The following is a 19,963-nucleotide window of genomic DNA, read 5'->3' on the forward strand; positions in this document are numbered from 1 at the left end:
GGGGGAGGAGACAATCTTAAAGGGAGAATTCCCCAAGAAGATCCCCCTTGCTTGGGGACAGCACCGTCGTCTTCAAAGTCATTTGCCCTGAGTGGGCAAACGTGGCCTCGCACGACTGCCCCGTCAGCACAGTCTTCATCCCTTTAAGATGGCAGAGAGGGTCACACAAGTATGGTTAGCAGGTGGAGGGGGAGCAAGAGCCAGAAAATGGGCATTAGTGACAGAGGCAGGACAGAGGCTGGACACGGGACACAGACACACACACAGCGGGCTCAACGCCTACCTTCTGGCAAACCTGAAAGACAGATTTCTAAAAAAAACAAACAAAAAAAGACAAAATAAAAAAAGAAATAAAAAAAACCAACAAGACGGTATATGGATAAGCAGGTAGGGAGTGGGCTTTACAGGCTCAAGGGTCACCCTGTTTGTGGAAGAGCCGCTCAGCGAGACTAGAGTCCCAGACATTGGGATCCGTCCCACTCCACCCTGCAGTCCTGCACCTGCATGCCAGGGCTGGGAAGGGGCACGGTTTCTGTCTATTCCAGCTGAGCGGGGTGAAGTGCAGAAGGAGGGGCAGGCATGCCTGCTCTCTCCAGGCCTCCTCCTGGCTGCCTCCTGAGCTACACTAAGATGGGGGAGAAAGGGGTGGGATAGAGACAGGGAGTATCCCAAGAGGCCAGATTGCTGGATGCACCTCAAGAATCAAAACTGTCCCGACTTTCGTGGAGAGCTGGGTGTGAGAAACCTCATGAAGAGAATCCCCACCTTGGTTCCCACACAGGAAAATCAGGGCATCAGGCTGCAAGGGAGGAGGCCACCCTGGGCCCCCACCAGCTGTTACATTCACGGCCTTCACCCTGGCAGCCCTAGGCTGGAGAACATGACTATGGCTGAGGGAGTGGCTGCAGGCAGACCTAACCAACTGGGCTGGGGAAAGAGGGTCAGAGGGGGCGAGACAAGAGACCAGGAAAAACTCTCCTTGCTGGCCCAGCCTGGCTCAGGCCTCATGACTTTGCAGCTGCGTCACCAAATATGTTTCCATGGGAACCCAGGAGGAGAGGGGGCTTTTATTTTAGCATCTGAGTTCACACTCTTCTAGAGAGGAGGCGGCATCAGCATTGGCCATCTGCTCAGGCCAGGGAATGAGGTGTGTATAAGGAGTTGGGGAGACCTGAGAGGGATAGCAAAGGTCTGGGCACCTGTGGTGCCGACAAAGACCCAATTCCTTAGGCTTCCCAAAGCCTCTTCTAACCCCCAGACCCAAGCCCAGTTCCAGCTATTACTGTCCTCACCCCTTGGCGGGCAGGAAGGCCCAGCCTCACACCCTTATCACTTTAAGGCCCCTACTCACCTTCGTACAAACTTGGAGGTGAATTTGCTGAAAATGCTCCCCGAGGCCCCTCGCCGTCCCTGGCTGTTGCCGGAGGGAGAGGCTGGGGTTACACCGTAGGGCAAATTCTGCTGGTCCCGAACCTGCCGGAGCTGCCCAGCGTGGAAGGTGCTTCGACTGGACACACCCCGGGGGAAATTAGTTCGGTCTGGGGCTCCACCACTGCTGCTGATGTTGTGGGCAGAGGGGGAGGCGACAGGGACACGCTGAGGGGCTGTGCTGTGGAAAAGAGGCGGGGGTGGGGAAAGTGCATTAGGGCACGAGAAAGCCATCACCACCAGCACCTGGAGCCCTCGGGTAGGAACAGGGAAGGAAGATGCTAGGGCAGAGGCAGCCATCACAAAGGACACAGAAGGAAGGGTGTGACCACTGAGGACACCGGTAAGAAGGGCGTCTGAGGGAGGTGGAAGGAGATGGCTGGGAGAGGGAGGGAGGCAAGGAGGGGCACGTGTGTGGAGAGCGGTACAGGCTGGAGAGAAGTGGCTCCTTGGGAGCTAGGCAGACTGGAACCTCAAGGGGACAATGCTGACCAACCCTCGAGGACCGGTCCCTGTGATGCTGACTGTCCCTGGGGTCCTAAGGAAGTCCGGGAAGGCTCAGAACAAAAAGGCTTCCTTCTGGAGCCTCGGGACGGCTTCTGGCATATCTGTTCTGAGAGGGAGAACTGGAGGAAAAGAGGGGCATTAAGCTAGTTTTTTGTTCCTTCCACTTCCTGGCTGCAGGGGACAAAACCATTTCTTGTGGCTAAGATGACAAGAACAGAGCAGGACCCAGGTGGGAAGAAATTTGTTGGGGGCAGGGGGGGCAGGTGGAGGGCAGCAGGTGCACCAGCTGCCCCAGCACACTTGCCTGGGCCGCGGCACCTCACAGTTACTGTCCGTGGGGGGCAGCCCAGTGGCCTTGTTGGGGTGCACGGAGGCCGACATGGATTTCTGGTGCTGGCGGGGTCGGGCCGCAGAGACTGCGGCAGAAGCAGAAGCCGTGGAGGCCCGGGACCCTGGCATGGTTAGGCTAGGAGACAAAAGCAGCGGAGAGGCCTGGGTTAGGGGTGGGTGGGGGCAGGAGACGGGTTAGGAAGCAAGGGTGGGGCGGGAAGGGCCAGAGCTGAGAGCTCGGCAGGATGCAGGTCAGCCCCAGGGAGCAGCAGCAGCGGGGACACCAGTCAGAGCTGAGGAAGGCAGAGCTGGGAAGTGGAGGGCAGGGTGAGGAAGGCGAGGGAGGCCAGAGTCTGGGGGAGGAAACCAAAAGTACGGAAAGCCCACAGGAGGCAACTGGCTCCAGGCTGCACTGGTCTCCTAGGAATTCTAAGAACAAGGATGTTTCCTTGCCAGAAAGAGCAGGGTGTTGCTAAGGGGAATGTTTGTTAAGCTCAGAAAAGGCAGAGCCGGGAACGCAACATAAGAGATGCCGACGGTCAAGGAGGGGGAGCTCTGCTCTCTCGGGCACAGCTGGAGCCACCCTCAGTGTGCATACCCCTCAGGTGGGCATTGCAGTCTGCCCGGCCCTGAGCCTGGGGCCCCAAGACAAAGCCTCAGCACGGATGCCTAGAAGAGCGCGGCTGCTACGCCCTGGCTGCTGTCAAGAAGCGAGAAGGCAGCGGAGACGACCAGGGAGTCACACTTGGCACACTGCAAGGAGAGGTGACAGGAGCACAGGGAAAGAGGGTGGGAGTGGGGGGCGGAGAAGGAGGAGAGGAGGAGGTCTGGTGTGTGGAAAGCTGGACTGGACAGAGCCAGGACAGAACTCCAAGGAGAAGGGAGGGGAAGTGGTCCACTGACAGATGTCACAGCCATGAAAGGTGGCTCTGGGGAGCGTGGCAGGCAGGGCCCAGGCCTGCTCACCTGTCCTTGCCATTCTGGATGGAGGCCTGGCCAAGGCTGGCCCTCTCCAAAAGTGGGGAATTCCTGCTTCGATTTGTGCTGGTGGAGAGGACACTGTTCTGTGGGAAATAAAGAACAAGGTTGTGTCCAGAAAGCGAGAGTGTGTTACGGGCCGGGTCACAGCACCTGCTTCCCCTCCACCTCCCACCACAAGCGGGTATGGTTGGGAAAGAAAGGGGTTGCTTTTACTTGGGGGCTAGGCTTGCATGGCGTGCAAAAGCGGCGCCAGGTGGGCAGCCAAAGACAGTGGGTCTTGACTCGGAGAAGAGCTGCCTGGAGAGGACAGGCCCGGCTGCGGGAGGGGCAAGAGAAGGCGCTGGGGGCTGGAGTGGCTCACCGTGGAGGGGGTAGGGGTAGTCTTCTTTCTCTCTAGGCCAGGCAGGGGGCTGGCAGGCACTTTGGCTGTGCTGCTGGCCTTCCGCCCTGACTCCCGGTCCTCTTCAGGCCGCTTATTTTCCGCATTGTTACTCTGAGTCTTCTTAGAGTAGGAATTTGAGGTGGGAATGGCAGGACCAGCTGCTGGGCCAGAGGGACAGTGGGAATGGTTAAGGACAGGGGCCCACAGAGTGCCACCCCACACACGGTGTTCTCCCACAGTCCTGCCCACAATCCAGCAAACCCCTCTTCACACAGCCTGAGGGAAGGCCTGCCAAAGGCCACGATACTGATAAGTGGCTGAACAGGGAGCAAAACTCAGCTGTGTCATCCAAAGCCCCCAGAACATGTGACTTCTCAGCAGAGGGGCGAGTCTCCACACCGGCAACTCCCAAAAGCACTCACCCTGGTCGCTGAAGCGCCGCTGCTTGGGGTTGGCTGAGACGCTGCGCTGTACCTTGTGAGAGGGGGAGGGGGCACTGCTGTTGGCCATGTCACCCGACGGCCGGGGCTTCAAGGTGACCGAATCACCCTCCAGCTGCAAGAACAGGAAAGGGAGGGCAGAGGTCAGGCAGAGATGCCACCAACGACCACCCTGCCTGCCGCCCATTCAGCCCAGGCTCGTATAACCAGGCCCTGCAGGACCAATGTGCAGATGAACACCTGTGCAAACACACGTGCCCTGACACCGACAGACACACACCACCTCTCACAAAGACCCCCCCCCCTCCAGGGAGGGACACACATGCCCACAGGAACGCTCATCCAGACGCAGGGGCCCTGAACGCACACAGGGACACACAGATGGTGACTAAGACCTCAATTCCATGGCATCCATGGACTCGGACATGGGGTGTGGTGACCCAGACAGACGAGAACACTCATGAAGTCTCCAGATGCACAGACGAGAGGATGGACACGCATGCGCACAGCTACACATACCCAGGCACAAGCAACACAGACTTGAGACTCTTAAAAGAAAAACACGAGGACCCATGTACCCAAAGACCCAGAGAGGTGCACTTCCAAAAACAGGCAAACATATGGAGATAAAGTTTCTAGTTCAACACAGAACTGACCCAGCCAAACCAACAGAGACCGAGCCAGATCTACTCACCCATGTGGAAGCCCAGGCCCAGGCCCAGACCCCACCAGCTTCCCTATTCATTTCCCGAGGGAGATCAGTGAAAGCAAAGACCAGGGGACTGTGGCCACTAGAGCTGAGGCTCAAAGTTCACCAGCAGAGGCAGCACCCCTGCTCAGAGGTGAGTGTCTGCGCTCAGCAGGCGACAAAGGCATGGGGTGCCACTGTCACAGGGCTACAGACCAGGGAGTGGGGCAGGGCACACACCTCCGAGCTCTTGTAGCCGAGCAGCAGATAGGTGGCCATCACCTCGTTGTACCTCTGGCCCACGAGCGAGTCCTGGATCTCTTCTCGTGTGTAACCCATGGACACCATCAATTCTGCATCAGGGGGACATACAGTTAAGGCTGGCCCCGAGTCCTAGGTAGGCTCAACCTCACAGCCCAGTGCAGCTCAGCCTCACCTGTCCGCCGCGGGTCCTTGTAGTCAGGGAGCGGCTCCACATAAGGCTTTAATTCGTCATCTTCATAACCCACATTCATCCATCGATCTTTCATGATTTGCTGGGGAGCAAAGTGAAGGGGAAGGGAAAAGAGGAAGGAGACTCAGCTTCAAGGTTTCCTTGGGAACCCGGGACCTTGGGGCCAGCTGGGCTCTCAGCTGCTCACCTCTAAAGTGCCTCTCTTGCTGGGGTTGAGAATGAGAAACTTCTTAAGCAGGTTTTCACAGTCCGTGGACATGTAGAATGGAATACGGTATTTTCCCCGCAGCACCCGCTCCCGCAGCTCCTGCAGGAGGAAACTGAAATCACCCCAAGGCCAAGGGAATAACTCTAACAGCCAGGCTCCTGAGAGCTTAAGACTGGCAAGCAGATTTAAATGAAATACTGTAGGAGGCAGAGAGCCGGGGACAGGGCCACTCCCCAGAGAGGTGGTGAAGTCCAAGACCCTGAGCCCTCTGGCCTGACCGGCCTGAGGGCTGCAGTGCTGAGTGCCTTGTGGGCATGAATGGACACACAACTGACCCAGCCCCCGAGAAAAGAACTGAGGTTATCACACTGGGTGCGGAAGACCTTCAACTGCTACCTTTTGCAAGCCTTTCTCTGAAGCTCTGGCGTGGGAGAAATGTAGAAAAATGGCAAAGGTGAGAGGTCAGGGGTAAGACCGGACGCTGAGAGAGGAAAGGAGAAGTAATAAAAACGATCTCAGACTGTGCTTCACTCCACCTTGAGGTTCTGTCCGTCAAAAGGCAGGGATCCGCTGACCAGTGTGTACAGGATGACTCCCAGGCTCCACACATCCACCTCGGGTCCGTCATATTTTTTGCCCTGGAAGAGCTCTGGGGCAGCGTAAGGGGGACTGCCACAGAAGGTGTCCAGCTTGTTCCCAAAGGTGAACTCATTGCTGAAGCCAAAGTCTGCAATCTTGATGTTCATATCAGCATCCAAGAGCAGGTTTTCTGCCTGGGAGGTAAGATGGAGATGTCAGCGAACCAAGGGGACCACACTAAGGCACTGGACAGGAAGAAGCTGAAGGGAAGGGGAAAACGAACAGAAAGTCATCTCCAGCCTTAGAACTCTCTCCACCAACTCCGGGGCAGGCCTTCCAGTCAGTGTGAACAGGCTGGGCTGAAGGAAAGCAGCGCGGGCCACTCTGTACCCAGGCAGCCACGTGAACGCTGGGACCTGAAGGCTCAGAGGTGCACTGAGCTGCAAAAGCTTCTCAGGACCAGGTTAATCACAGTCGCGTCTGTGAGGACTCAGGGGCCAGGACACCCACGGCTGTCACACACTCTGGTATCTCAGCACGCACGCATGCCTGCAAAGCAGCTGTGCTGCAGGTGTGAGAACAGTCCTCTGCCAGGCTGCCCAGAGGGCCAGCAAAGCCTGGAGCGCTCCTGCTGTGCCTGCGAGCACTGGAGGGTCATGGCAGAGGGGAAATGGCAGGGAGAGCCTCTGCCTGCTGGCTGGAATGGGATCCTAAGTCCAGTTGTAAGGTCTATACTAGAAGCAGCCCTAGGGGCTTCCTCATCATCTGCAAAGTATTAAAGGCTGCTGTCTCCTCGACTGCTTGGCCTGATGGTTCTGTTGTCATGGCGAACAGAGGGGAACACCCTGCCCTGGCTGAAAGGTGCTGCGGGGGAAAGAGCACGCCTTACCTTTAAGTCCCTGTGGACAATAAACTTCTGGTGGCAGTACTGCACAGCAGACACTATCTGAAAGGAAGGACAGCAGGTTAGTCTAGAGCCACCTGGGACAGGCCACAGGGGCTGGCAGAGCTGTGACCCTGGGACCTTGTTCTAAGCTGCCACATAGACAACAAAGCCCAAATGACCCTTAGAAGGTCACTTACAGGTAGGCGGCTCCTCCCTGTGTGCTAGACCCCAAAAGGCCAAGGTCGGGCCCCTGCTCCAGGGAGGGAGTCACACTCACCTGGCGGAATTTGGCTCGAGCCTCTTTTTCTTTCATCCTGCCATGAGCCACGAGGTAATCAAACACCTCTCCTGCAAGACACAGGGGCACAGGTCCAGGTTAGAGCTTGCTGGGGCTGGGGCAGCGGGTGCACAGCAGGAAGAGGCATTTCCATACCTACCTCCACTGGCATACTCCATGACAAGGTAGAGTGTTTTTTCAGTCTCGATCACTTCAAATAACTTAACTACAAGAGAAGAGGCCAAGCCATGAGTCAAGTAAGTAGGAAGGGCCACACATCAAGCTCCAACATGTACAGGGGCATCCTAGGGATGCAAGTTCCCCCGTCACACACCACCTTCCCAAGGATAAGTTCCTATCAGAGTAGCCAGAGTATCCTACTAAGGACAGCCCCGTGTGCCAGAGGCAGAGCTGGATTTTGAGCTGCGCTTCCCCAGAGACATCCTCGAGGACTGCAGCCTCTAGAAGACAAGGGCCTAGGGGAGAGGGACTACAAATTGGGAAGTGGAGCCCTGAAGTCGGGGGAAAGAACGGAATGACAATCGGTTCTCACCTATGTTGGGATGATTCAAAACCTTCATTATTCTCACTTCCCGGAATAGCTGAAAAATAAAATACCATGGGGTCATGCTTGCTCGGCTGCCCTCCTCAGGTCTCCGCCAACAGAGTCACTGCTAGGATTCTTTTTCCAAAAGAAAACGTGCAAGGAAAAGACACAGGGCGGTTGTCTGCATAGTCCGCGCACGCCCCGATGGCTGCAAAGTAGGTGAGAGGGGAGGAGTGCAGGACTCCTGACTTGCACCCTGAGGCTCGGCACCTGGGTGATCCTCTGCTACAGTCTCCTCAAATCCTGCCCCCACCAGCAGACGGATTTTCGCTGGGTGCCTCTGAAAGAGGGATTGTGAGCCCATGCACATGAATATTCAGAACTAAAAGTTCAATAACAAAAGCGATTCCAGCTTGGTCTGTATGAAGGGGTGGGGAGTGCTGAAGGGGAACCCTCACCCTCTGATTTACAGAAATCAGAGGACTCTGTCCTAGTGGGCGGGCCTTTCTCTCCTTAGGGCCCTGGGGTGGGGACAGAAGAAGCCACTCCTATATATAGCTGATGCCAATTTTAATCAAATCCACCTCCACACACTCACGCTCTTTGTGAAACGCAATCAGGGACTCCAAACCATATATCTCCATAAAGAAAAATGACAGAAACGAACTCTACCCCCTCTGAGGGGCCAGAGAACTGGAGGTAGGGTTTCTGTGGCTTCCAGGCCTCACTACTTGCACAAAGCAAAACTAGTTTTCCTGGGGGTGGGGGAGGTCTGGAGTATAGTTTGTAAAATAAAGTGAACATATTTTTTTTTTCTTTAATGAAATACCAACACTTTTGTGAGCTGGAAAGGAGAAGTAAGGACAGGCTTTCTAATCTTCAGGAACTTGATTCTGACTTTGGCTCCCTTTTCTTTTCTTTTTTTTGTTGAGATTTTATTTATTTTTAGAGAGACGGGAAGGGAGGGAGAAAGAGAGGAAGAGAAACATCGTGTGAGAGAAACATCGATCGGTTGGTTGCCTGTTGTACTTGCCTGAATCGGGACTGAACCCACAACCCAGGCATGTGCCCTGACCGGGAATCAAACCGGCAACCTTTCGTTTTGTGGGATGATGCCCAATCAACTAAGCCTCACTGGTCAAGACTCCATTTTCTTATTAGAGCCAAGGTTTCTCTGGCTTTCTTCCCTGGCCCAGCAGTTGTCTTATATGATAAAGCAAAAAATTCAGGTCCCCACCTCAGGGGGTTCTGTCCCTCAGGGTGCCCACCTGACCTGGAGGGCATTCTCCCGGGAGAGTGAGGAGTTTTCTGGGCTTGTCTAGTACCCTAAGGGGGCTAGCTTCTCCAGTGCCCATCCTTTAGGGATCAGTGCTGGGATAAAATTCAAACAGTCATTTGGCTAGAATCAGACTGGCATCAATAACAGAGGGTGTTAAAAGGCCTTGAAAATGGTTACACTGGTCTGACACTGGTCCCTTCCAGTCGGTCAGAAAGAGGCAGGGAGAAAAAAAAAGGTGGGAAATAAGACGGCTTGGCTGACTGTGGCACTCACGGGGATGGCAGGCTGGACTGCTCCCAAGAGCAAATGGCCCTCACCATGTTGACTTCTGCTCTGTGGGGTCTGAGCCAACACATCAAGAGTAGCCCTCTTTCCTTCCTTCTGGAAAGCTCCAAGCGGGGAAGCACTGGTAATGACAGCCATGGTTCCTTTGAACCAAAGAATCTTCAGGGGATCCCACGGGTAACAAAAAATAGGAAACACTGGTTTTGGCTGTCAGCACATCAGGACACCTCATCCCACACACTCTTAATTTTGAGAGTGTCTCTCTCAGTAACAGCCCCCGACTCCTAGTCCCAAGCTTCCCAATGTCACTGTAAGTGACATAGCAAGAGGTTATGCCCTAACTAAATACAATGTGCTCACGAAAAGGAAAATTCAATCTGCCATGCCATGGAAAGTACCAGGGTAATCCAGGTCAGAAACTGGAATCAGGGTCACTTGGAGTACGAGGACAGGAAGGAAATCTGACTTGACCTGGATAGGGGCAGCTTTTTGGGAGCCAGCTGGGAGACTTCCTCCTTCTCCTAACTGCCGGAGCCCAGGATGGGAGGGAAGGGCACAGAGGTTCCAGTTCTGTAACCAGTCACTGGCAAGTTGTCCCTTTCTGCACAGAAAAGTCTCCTTTTCTACCTCCAGCTTTTCATAGTTCCTTAAGCAGGGGGTACGCATTCCCACCTGCAGAGTTTCAAACTGCAAGTCAAAGAAGGAAGGAGTTCAATCTCATCTAACCAAGACTGTATGCAAATGGCTCTGTGACTTTTAGCCGAGAGGAGCCCAGAAGTGAGAAGGAAAACTGGAAGTACCTGAGTCTGCACTCAAGGCCGTAGGTGTGAAAAAGCCCAGTCTTCAATACTCATTCTCTAACACGCCGCTGGCACAGGGTCCAGTGGCAGCTTCCTGCCTCTTATTCCTGTAATTCCAGACTGACCCACCTTCCATCATTCCAGATCTTGGAATGTGTTTCTAGTAATGGCCACAAACGTGTTTTTGCATAGCGCTGGCCACAGGCCAGAAGATAACAAGATGCAGGAAGTAGGTCAGATAGGTAGGCCAAAGTGGCTGGGAAGGGGCAGAAAGACTGCTAAAGAGCCAGTGACGCCCAAGAGGAGAAGTCAACAGAGGATCCAGCCGAAGCCCTAAAGGTTGCAAAGCCGTGGAGAGGGACAGTGGGGACAGTGACATGACCAGAGTGTTTCAACTAGGGATTCAAGAGAAGCAGCAAATGGGGTCAGAGAGGGCTTGACACACAGGTGCCGTACGCTTACCTTCTGGAGGCTGGAGGAGTTCAGCTGAGTCTTGTCAATAATCTTCACAGCTACCTGAACATGAGACGAAAAGCCCAAGATTACCCCTTTGACCAAGTTAAACCCCGGACTCAAATCTACCTCCTCTTGGTCCCATCGCCCTCAGCACTCCTGTGTGTTGAGATCACATTTCTGTCTACTAAGTAAGAGGTTGGCTGTGGCGGTAGCCACTACCTGAAGGGGTGCCAAGAGCTGGGAGGCGCTGCCGCGTCCCCCACCCCAGCGCTTACCTCCTTCCCAGTCAGGATGTGCCGAGCCAGCTTCACCTTGGCGAAGTTACCCTTGCCGATGGTCTTGAGGAGCCGGTAGTTGCCAATGTGGGGCTGCTCGTCAGCAGAGGTGGCTGAGTTGCGGCCCCGCAGCATGTTGGGCTTACTGCTGGGCTTGGAGTCGAGATGTCCCAAGGTGGGCTGCGGGGTGGGACGTGCACGTCTGTGAGTGCGCCGCCTGTCCAGGTCCCCACATCCGCCCTGTCACTATTCTCACTGTGAGCAGGCTGCCTCTCAAAGGCAGGAGCCGCACCATCAGAACTACTTCACTGCACTCACTGCCACCCAGCAGTACATCCGCCTTTATTATTCTCACTGTGCACTGGTCTGCTCTCTGTCCTGATGGAACGGAAGCTCGAGAAGACAGGCACATATCACTCACTCACTGCTATAGCCCAGAAACTAGACAGACTGGATTATGGTAGATGCTCAGTGAATTCTTGTGCAATGAGGCACTGAATGACAGGGTCTGAGCGAGGCAGCAGCCTGCCCTTCTTGGACGCGCCATCACTCAAGCAAGGGGGTGAAGAAGCAGAAGTAACAACAATGGCACCAAACAGGTATATGAACATAACACAAAAGGGTATGGTCCAGATGAAAACGTACCGACTTACACATTCCCCAAAGGGCTAACCAACCACAGCATTACTACATGACCCGGCAATTCCACTCCTAGGCACATACCCAAGACAAATGGAAATGTACACGGACACAAAAACTTGTATATACATGTTCGTTCACAGTATCCCACACTCATAATAGCCAGAAAGTGGAAAGGGCACAAACGTCCATCAACTGGTGAACAAACAAACTGGAGAATATCCGTTGACAATTTCCTGACACATGCAAAAACACGGATGGACTTTGAAAGCATGATGCTAAGTGAACGAAGCTGGTCACAAAGGCCCACATATTGTATGATTCCATTTCTATGAAATGTCCAGAACAAGCAAATCCATGGAGACAGACAGGAGATTCATCGAGAGCTAAGGAGGGCGGAGGAGGGTGGAGGGGATTGTGGTGATGGACACACAGCTCTGGGAATTTACTAAAAGACACTTAATTGTGCACTTTCAATGAGTGAATTGTATGGTGTGTGAACTGCATCTCAGTGAAACTGTGAGGAGCCTGGTTTGGGTTTGGTATAGAGTCCTGCTTTATCTCTCGAAGAATGCCGACGCCATCGCTTGGGCATACTGGGACAAAGCTGCCACCAGAGCCTCACCCCAGAGGCACACACAACTGCCCTGGGAAGTTCAAGGAGACAGTCTGGAGGGGCAGGGTGACCAGAAGACTGTGAGTCAAAGCTCTTCCTTTCACAGCCCCTTCTGGCCATCAGTGAGGCAAGCCCACAAAAACCACAGAGGACAGGAATGACTTGCTACCACCAAGGAACTGTCCAGGGTTCCTGAGTTTCCCCAATCAGATGCTTTTCAGGCAGAAACAGTAATGCCAAGGCAGTATAGGCTACAGATGCTTTCCCTCCTTCACTGTGTCCATGGAGGGCCTTCTTTCCCTCTGCACAGCACTGCCAGCTGGTCTGGGGCGAGCTGCCTGACTCAGACCCTGGGAGCATGCGAGGTCGAGCCTTCGAATAGAAAAGACCTCCTGTGCATGGTGGGCTCTGGAAGCAGAGATCTTGACATCTCAGCAGAGTCCCTTTTAACCTCCTTGGCCCTTCAGGGAGCATTCCCTCTTCTGCAAGTCAAAGTCCCCAAACCTCTCTGTCCATCCATTCCAAGCCCACAGAACTCTCGTGGCCTCTGGTCTCCAGATAACCCTAGAGCTCACCTAAGCCTGGCTGGTCCTCAAACAGAAGCATTTGCTAGACCAGCAGATCTTCATATACCTGTTTTCTCTTCCCTGCAAAAGGAACTCTAAGGTTCACACCCCTTGGAGAGGACACTTCTAGGGCCCTACTGGTACCTACTCAGTCCACCAAAGGGCGGCCCGAGTCCCATCCACTGGGGTCCTGAGGCCAGGCCTCCACGGCCTACTTCTCCTCAGCCCCTTCTCCCTGCAGGTGCTGCTAAACTGCCCACCACCCTACCCAGCCTGCCAAAGGGGCCCTTCCTTCTGCCCCAAGTCCCATGAGAGAAAGCGGATGGAAAAGTTTCCTTGGCAACCTCCAATTCACTTCCTAGGTTTCTGGTCACTCCTCTCTTTTCTGAGGATATGACTCGACAAGTCTCCAAGTCCTGAAGATTTGGAATAAGGATTTAGCATCTACCTAGAATTTGGGCCCTCTGCCCCTCTGAAGCCAAATATTGGGAAGCCACAGCCTGTCATGTGCTCTGCTCTGCCCATCCCTCTCGGCATCTCTGGCCCCAGGGCTGGTCTGTGCAGCACAGCACCCCCTGCCAGGCTCAGCTGCATGCCGAACTTTGAGGAACCACCATCAAAGGGGTGTAAGAGGAGGGATGCCAGAGACAACTTCCAGGGTTCAAATCCTAAATCTGCCACTTACCGAACCGTGTTAACTTATTATTATCAACACCATCCTTAAGAGGGAGAAGAGATTGTTACAAGGGGGAAGGAACAATCCAACAGATGAATGGTTTGGGGTAGTCACACGTCTGTGCCAGGAGACAGTCTGTAGATGTCACAGAGCTCTGTCCAGCAGAACTCACCCACCCCCCACCCCTACCCTACTAGTTTTAGCTTCCTTATCTGTGAAGTGGCGACAAAATATTCCGTACTTCATATTAGGCAGGCGAGAGAACACACATATAATGCTTTATCCAACCATCAGTAAAGAGCAACCATTATTGCTATTATTTTTAGTTCCCAAACACTACTGTCTGCAAAGCCAGAAGTCTTCTTGTCAATAAACTTCCACACTTACCGTATTTTGCCATGCATAATGTGTTCCTGTGTATAGCGTGCGCCCATGTTTTTGTGCACACTATACATGGATTATCATACCTATGGTATGCAGCCATTATGTCCATGCACATTCTACATGGCAAAATATGGTAAGTTGAGCCCTGAGCTGGCTGCAGTCCAGATGGAGGCCGACAAGAGATGCCATGCCGCCCCCCCCCCCCGTTGCAGAGAGGTCCAGGCTGAGCACTGGCTGCCCTGTCCTCCGGCCCCTGTTGCGGGCCTACACCAGCACCCTCAGTCTTCACAGGAGGGGACTGGACAGGGCGGCTGGGCGCTGGTTCCAAGCTGGGTATCGAGGCCAGGAAAACAGTGAAGATTCTGCTTGTCCAGGACCCAGAGAAGCAGAGAGCACTGGCGTGTGCTTGTTGATCCCCTGCCCGAAAAGGAGAGAAGCCTCCAGTAGAAAATGCGTCTTGGACCCAGGTCCCACGTGAGGAGGCTGAGGAGGCTTGTGGGAAGGCCAGACAGGAGATAAGAGAGTCCCTTCCATGGCTCTGACTGGGCCCGTCCAGCCTGGACCCAGATCTCACCAACACAGTCAGGGGCTGAGGCCTAGCTGCCCTGAGGGCCAACTAAACGGGTCTGTCTGAAACCATGCTCTTTCCTCTGCCTCCATCCTCCTTGCTCACAGTAGGACATGGAACAGCAGCTAGCTGTTCCTAAAGCTTTGGCTGACATCACACCCCTGGCAGGGCCAACACTCTGAGAAAGTTTGGTGAAAGTAGACCCCATGGCTCTCAGGCAGCCTTCAGAAAGAACAAGGGGGTCACCCTTCGAGGCAGCATTTGGAACTGAATGGCAGGCCATGCAGGTTACTAAGCAGGCCTGGTTCAGAAGTCGGACCTAAACGGCTTCGGGGTCCTCAACAGGGAAGAGGAGAGAACTTAGGGTGCAGGGATAAAAGGAAAAAACCCTTACATCCAGTGGGCCCTTCAACCTGGGATCTCAGAACTCGGCCCAGATGGCTACCCGGCTTGCCCGGAAGACAGCCTCCACCCTGAGAGGCCTGGCGCTGACTCAGGTAGGCAGGGCCCCTTCCCTAACGCTGGAGGCTCCTACCACCGGTTCTCCCCTAGAAAAGCTCTGCTTTGGGGCTCTGCTTTCAAGTACCCTGAGGCTTCCACAGGGCTGGGAAGGGGCCAAACTGGGAGCAGAGACAAGCAGGCACTTCCTGGCCAGGGGCAGAGTAAGCCCAGGGAACTGTGGAATGGAGGGAGGGAAGTGTCCCTCAGGCACCAGCCCTGGGTGACCAGCCCAGATCCCAGTCTCCCCTGTAGGGCGAAGAGCCCTCCCCGGGCCTCTGTCTGTCGCCACCCTTTTCCTCTCACTCTGGGTGATTCTGCTGACTTGACCCAGGGGGAGACTCTCCTGCTGGTGGCTGCTCTTCCAGTCCTACCCAAGGCCCCTTCGCCCTTCCCATGGATTTTACTACCTTGTGCTAGTGCCTGGCTCCATTTAGCAATTCTTTAAAGGTCTAATGTTGGGGTGGGAGGGAAAACGAGGAAAGGGCAATCCCAGAACAACAACAAAAAAAACAAGAGAGAGAGGAAAACATACCCGGCTGGAGAAAGGGACAAGGACTACCAGCGACTTCCATTCAGCAGAGAGCCACAGCAGAACCTGTCAGGCAGCGAGGGCAAAGTACAGAGGCCGGGAAGAACCAGGCCCAGGGCGGGGGCTGTGGCTCCGCCAGCCACCCTTACTTAGCAGAAGCAGGCGACACCTTCCACCACCTCCTCAGTGAAAAGTAGCAAAGCAGCCAGGCCCAGCGGCTCCTGCCTGGGAACCTGGACTGTGTCGCAACCGAAACCACCAGTAGCAGAGAGAGACGGGGCTTGGCAAGGAGAGCAACGGGGACAAAGCCCTCAGCTTCTTGCAGTCCAGGCCTCGGTAGCCAGGAAATTCAAGCAGTTCAGGACACTACACCAGGAGCAAGGTGGGAGGAAGGGGCAGGAGGGGAACAGGAAGGGAGGGAGGCTGAGAGAGAAAGAGGCTGGTTTAGATCAACTTCCTTCTCCCTCCTCCTCCCCGTCCCGGAAGTGGGCTGCCCCACCCTCCCCAAGGTGCTTTGCTGGGTAACAGCTGGGAAAGGGTGAGAAGACTCACTCCAGCCAGGGCTGTCATAAAGTCCTTATCTCACCTGCAGCAGGTGGGACCTGGGTAAGGACTCAAATCAGGGGCAGGGCAGGGAGGAGGACAAGTGAATCAGACATGCCCACCCAGAGAGGGGCAAGACCAGCAAACCACCCACCAAGAACAAGGGTGAGGGAGAAGCAGGCAGAAACCGGCCACTCAACAGTGGTAGGTGGATCCCCTACTCCACCAAAAGCAGTATTTAACCTTAGAAAAATGTGTATCTGACTTAAAAACAAAAGATTTTGGACACAATTTCAGGGAGCTTGGGGACGCAGTGAAGCCCCTTGGAGATGTCTAGATTAAGAACCTTTGTCACTGATAGAGAATGAGATGTTTAATTCTAAATTTTGCCCAAAGACCGGAGAACAAACCAAATGTCCCTCTAAGTCCCTTCCATCTCTGATTCTGAGAGTCTATCCCTAGGTTCCTGCCCATCTCGAATGTCCATCCCCCTCCATCCCCCCGAGGGCTTGGGGGCAGCAGGGGCAGCCATTCCACCTTCCTCCTGCAAAGCCCCTGCTAACCTTGTCTGTGCTCTTTGTTCTGGACCTGGCCTTTCTTCTGGCTCCCCATTCTACTTCCCATTCATTCCACTACTCCAGGCTAGGATCTTTCCCATGAAGCAACTCTTTAAAGATCCCTTGCTGGTAGGCTGTAATTTCCTCTAGGGAAGGGCAAAGCCTCCTCTGTGTCCTCCCAGCACCTGTGCACAGACACCTGGAGATGTGCTACTTCAGTGTTTGCCTCACGTGAGATTCGACATTTCTGATACCACCGTCTACGAGCACACACTGTGTTCTCCACACCAGAGGCCAATAGGGTAGGTAGGACCCTCATTTTCCAGGCAAGAAACGGAAGCACAGAGGTAAAGAAGCTTGCCCAAGGCTCCACAGCCTCCCACGCAGAGCTGGGACCAGATCCAGGGCTTTTGTGCCCTCTTCAGGTCATCAACCCTTCTTGATGCCCAATCTGCTCTCACTTCCCCCAGAAGTCCCTGGCTCCTCCTCCAGACTACAGGAAGGATAGAGATGTGAGACTCAGGAGAGGTGCTTGGAACCTCAGGCATGCCAGTGTCTGGCTAAGGTCAGTGGTGGAGGGCAGTTGTTTTTTTTTTTAATCTTTAAAAATTTTTTAATTATTTTAAAAGACTTTATTTATTTAGTTATAGAGAGAGGGGGAGGGAGAAAGAGAGGGAGAGAAACAACAATGTGTGGTTGCCTCTCATGTGCCCCCGCACAGGGGACCTGGCCCGCAACCCAGGCATGTCCCCCAACTGGGAATCGAACTTGCAACCATTTGGTTAACAGGCCAATGCTCAATCCACTGAGCTACATCAACCAGGGCTGGAGGGCAGTTTTAACGGCCTACCCAGCTGGGCCTGTAGTGACCTTCCTCTCACTCTTTCCCGAAGTGGGCCTTGATCTCAGTGGAAGAGGGCAGGGTTTATTCTGGACCCTGGGCTCAGGCTGGCATGGGATCACCTGTCCCTTTACTCAGAAGCCAGATCAGGATCAAAGGGCTTTATTTTTCTAGTCCCTAGCACTTTGGAGTTCAGCTGAAAGATTGTTTCCTCAATCCTATTTGCAGGAGGCAGTAAGGGGTTTTCTATACTGAGGAAGTACCAAGCACTGACCTCAAAGAGAGGCTGGGAGAGATGGGGTATGACTGAGCTACAAAGTCACGTGGCCATGGCAAGTCACTACTTCTTTAACCCTTCCTCCTTCACTGCATCCAAGAGCCTTCTTGCATCCTTTGATCCTGAGTAACTGTCACTCTCAACTGCCAAGAGGCAATAAACCAGCAGAGCATTCTGGGTAGGAGATATCTTATAAAACTGTGGTAAGCACTGACCAATGGAGAGGCTGGATGCAACCCCCACATCCCCGAAATTAACTTTGAAGGCTCCACCTGGGGGACCCCCACCTTTCCTTCATACCCCACTGCAGAGAGGAGGCGGAGCAGTGTCAAGCTGTCAAAGGGCGAGTCCCTTTTTCCAGCCAGCCAAGGTAGGTGCCTCCCAGACAAAGAAGACCAGCAGAGCCTGCAACTGAAGCACAGAGTCAAAAGCAAGGGCAGGGTCTTTGTCCTTTAGCTCTCTGGGCTGTAAGCCTCCCCCCAAGGCAAGGAGATGAGCACTGCAGCCCAGGCTATGGAGAGCGGCCTTCGGGCCTCAAAGCAGCCACAGAAGCCGGGGCCTGCCTTGGAAGAACAGCAGGCAAGAGCTGGCCTGGCATGAGATCAGAACTGAGCCACCTCCAGCTCACTCCCCTTAGTGCAGTGAAGCCACAATACAATGAGCATCCCTCACCTCCTGTCGTCAGTCACTTGAAATGCTGGGCTCCTCTTCAAACACAGTGGATTCTACTGAGCAACAGGGCTTCACCAGCTTTCAGCACCAGTTCACCCTCGAGAATTTGCTCACTGGGGTCTGGTCTCTATCTCATTCCCCAACTACTGTTGTTCTTTCAGCAAACCTTTGTTGAACGCCTACCTCTGGAGCCAGGGCCACTTGCAAAGTTCAGAGAGATCTGGTTCCCACTTCCTAGAAACTCAGAGGAGAGGAACCGCACACCAGACTCTCACGAGCACCTGTGCTTGCGGGGCGTACTAGGGGAGGAGAAGCTCTGGAAGCAGACGGACTGCCTTTGCTCCTTACCAGCTGCCTGAGCAAGGCTACTTGACTGCTCTAAGTCTCAACTGCCTCACCTGGGACATGAGGACACGACTTGCACCCAGGTCTCAGGGTCAGTGTGACGATGGCAGGAAACCCACACGGTCTTGACCAGAGTACCTGGTGTGCGGTAAGGTCTCGACAATGCTGCTTCACTTTCAGGAAGGCACCTTTGTTTCTCATCTCAAGGGGTTCTCTGAGCCCTACGAAGAGCTATAATCTCTAAGATCTTGACGACAAGTACCAGAGTAGGAAGTCAGATTTCTGCCACGGCCGTGCTGTGGCATGGTAGAAAATACCCTGTGCTAACACAAAACCACTCCTGCCCAGAGAGGCGGGTGAATGAGAAGGCAGCCAAGCCTCTGCCCTTTGAGTTGTCCAGTAGAGGGAGGAGGTGTGCCTGTTCTTCCCTCCCTTGTCAGTTCTATAACCCCTTCCTCCAGAAAAGGCCCAAGAAACAGCCGACAGACCCATACCACATGGTGCCAAGGGCTGGGGGAAGCTCACACTGCCAGCCTCACACTCCATTCAGCTCCTCCTGTACCAGTGAGTTACTGTAACCATGGAGACCAGCAAGTTCCTCCATATCACAGGAGAGCCAGCCTGCCAGCAGCCGGGGCTCTGGGGGAGGCAGAAGGCAGCCTGTAGCAGGAAGGTTTGGCTTGTTTTACAGAGGACTGTGGGGAGCTGATGGAGACTAACCACTGCAGCTGAGGTGCCTGGCCCCCCTCTAACTTCCTTTTCTTTGCTGGTCATTCATGTTTTTAGCACAGTGCCTGGCTGTTTCTGGTGTGGCAGTAAAGGGTGTCCCCTGGAGTCAGACCTGCGGTGGCACACCGCTCCAGCATTCCAGCCGCCGTACAGAAGAGGGATCAGAACTGCAGTGGGAAGAGCTACAGCAGACACATGCTGAGAGCAAGGCGCCAGCTATCACATAATGCCTTCTGTTCAGTGATCCAGGTAAGCAAACCCTCTTATCCCTTTTGTCCAATGAATTATCCAGACATCTTCTTAGTTGAGAGTGATCTCTCCCTGCTCCAGCCTCACACCACCATATCCGTACCCATTCATTGCGTCTGACTCTGTTTCCACGAGCTATGAGCAATCAGAGACAGTGTCTTGCTCACTTCTTTGTGCCCGTAGTGCCTAACAGTGCCTGCACCTGGCTGGCCCATGTTCAATTACAGAATCAAAGTGGAACAACTTTTTGACCCTTGAAGTTGCCCTACAGCTCCACCCCTAACCCCAGGAGATAAGACAAGGGTAGAGGAAGGAAGATAAAAATATTTTTCCCGTGAGACCCCTTTCTCCTCTTTCAAGATATGTGTTGCCCTTTCAACTTGGATGGATGGTTACTGTCTGGCCGTCCCACTAGACCATACTACAAAGGGAGCGACCCTGGTCTGTTTTATTCATGCCCACACAATGC

General features: G+C 54.0%; 1 protein-coding gene across 7 annotated transcripts in view; it reads right to left on the reverse strand.

Moving 5' to 3' along the window:
* The window catches only part of MARK2 (microtubule affinity regulating kinase 2), a 54,153-nt gene that overhangs the window by 4,458 nt on the left and 29,732 nt on the right, over positions 1-19,963 (reverse strand). For 2 of the 7 annotated variants that reach the window (XM_024574566.4, XM_053923823.2), the window contains exons 2-17: positions 10,803-10,982; positions 10,534-10,587; positions 7,714-7,762; positions 7,321-7,386; positions 7,161-7,231; positions 6,887-6,943; positions 5,955-6,191; positions 5,398-5,517; positions 5,193-5,292; positions 4,997-5,109; positions 4,051-4,183; positions 3,608-3,786; positions 3,232-3,329; positions 2,240-2,401; positions 1,352-1,609; positions 284-310 (exon numbers count right to left, since the gene is read on the reverse strand). In XM_024574566.4, the coding sequence (XP_024430334.2) occupies positions 284-310; positions 1,352-1,609; positions 2,240-2,401; positions 3,232-3,329; positions 3,608-3,786; positions 4,051-4,183; positions 4,997-5,109; positions 5,193-5,292; positions 5,398-5,517; positions 5,955-6,191; positions 6,887-6,943; positions 7,161-7,231; positions 7,321-7,386; positions 7,714-7,762; positions 10,534-10,587; positions 10,803-10,982 (1,904 nt within the window). Of the gene's footprint in view, positions 1-283; positions 311-1,351; positions 1,610-2,239; positions 2,402-3,231; positions 3,330-3,607; positions 3,787-4,050; positions 4,184-4,996; positions 5,110-5,192; positions 5,293-5,397; positions 5,518-5,954; positions 6,192-6,886; positions 6,944-7,160; positions 7,232-7,320; positions 7,387-7,713; positions 7,763-10,533; positions 10,588-10,802; positions 10,983-15,284; positions 15,703-19,963 lie in introns of those variants that run through there. The other 5 variants (XM_053923824.2, XM_071221394.1, XM_024574570.4 and 2 more) reach the window with 5 other exon arrangements.

Source organism: Desmodus rotundus, chromosome 5, assembly GCF_022682495.2.
Source record: "Desmodus rotundus isolate HL8 chromosome 5, HLdesRot8A.1, whole genome shotgun sequence".
In the NCBI taxonomy this organism is placed as follows: domain Eukaryota; kingdom Metazoa; phylum Chordata; class Mammalia; order Chiroptera; family Phyllostomidae; genus Desmodus; species Desmodus rotundus.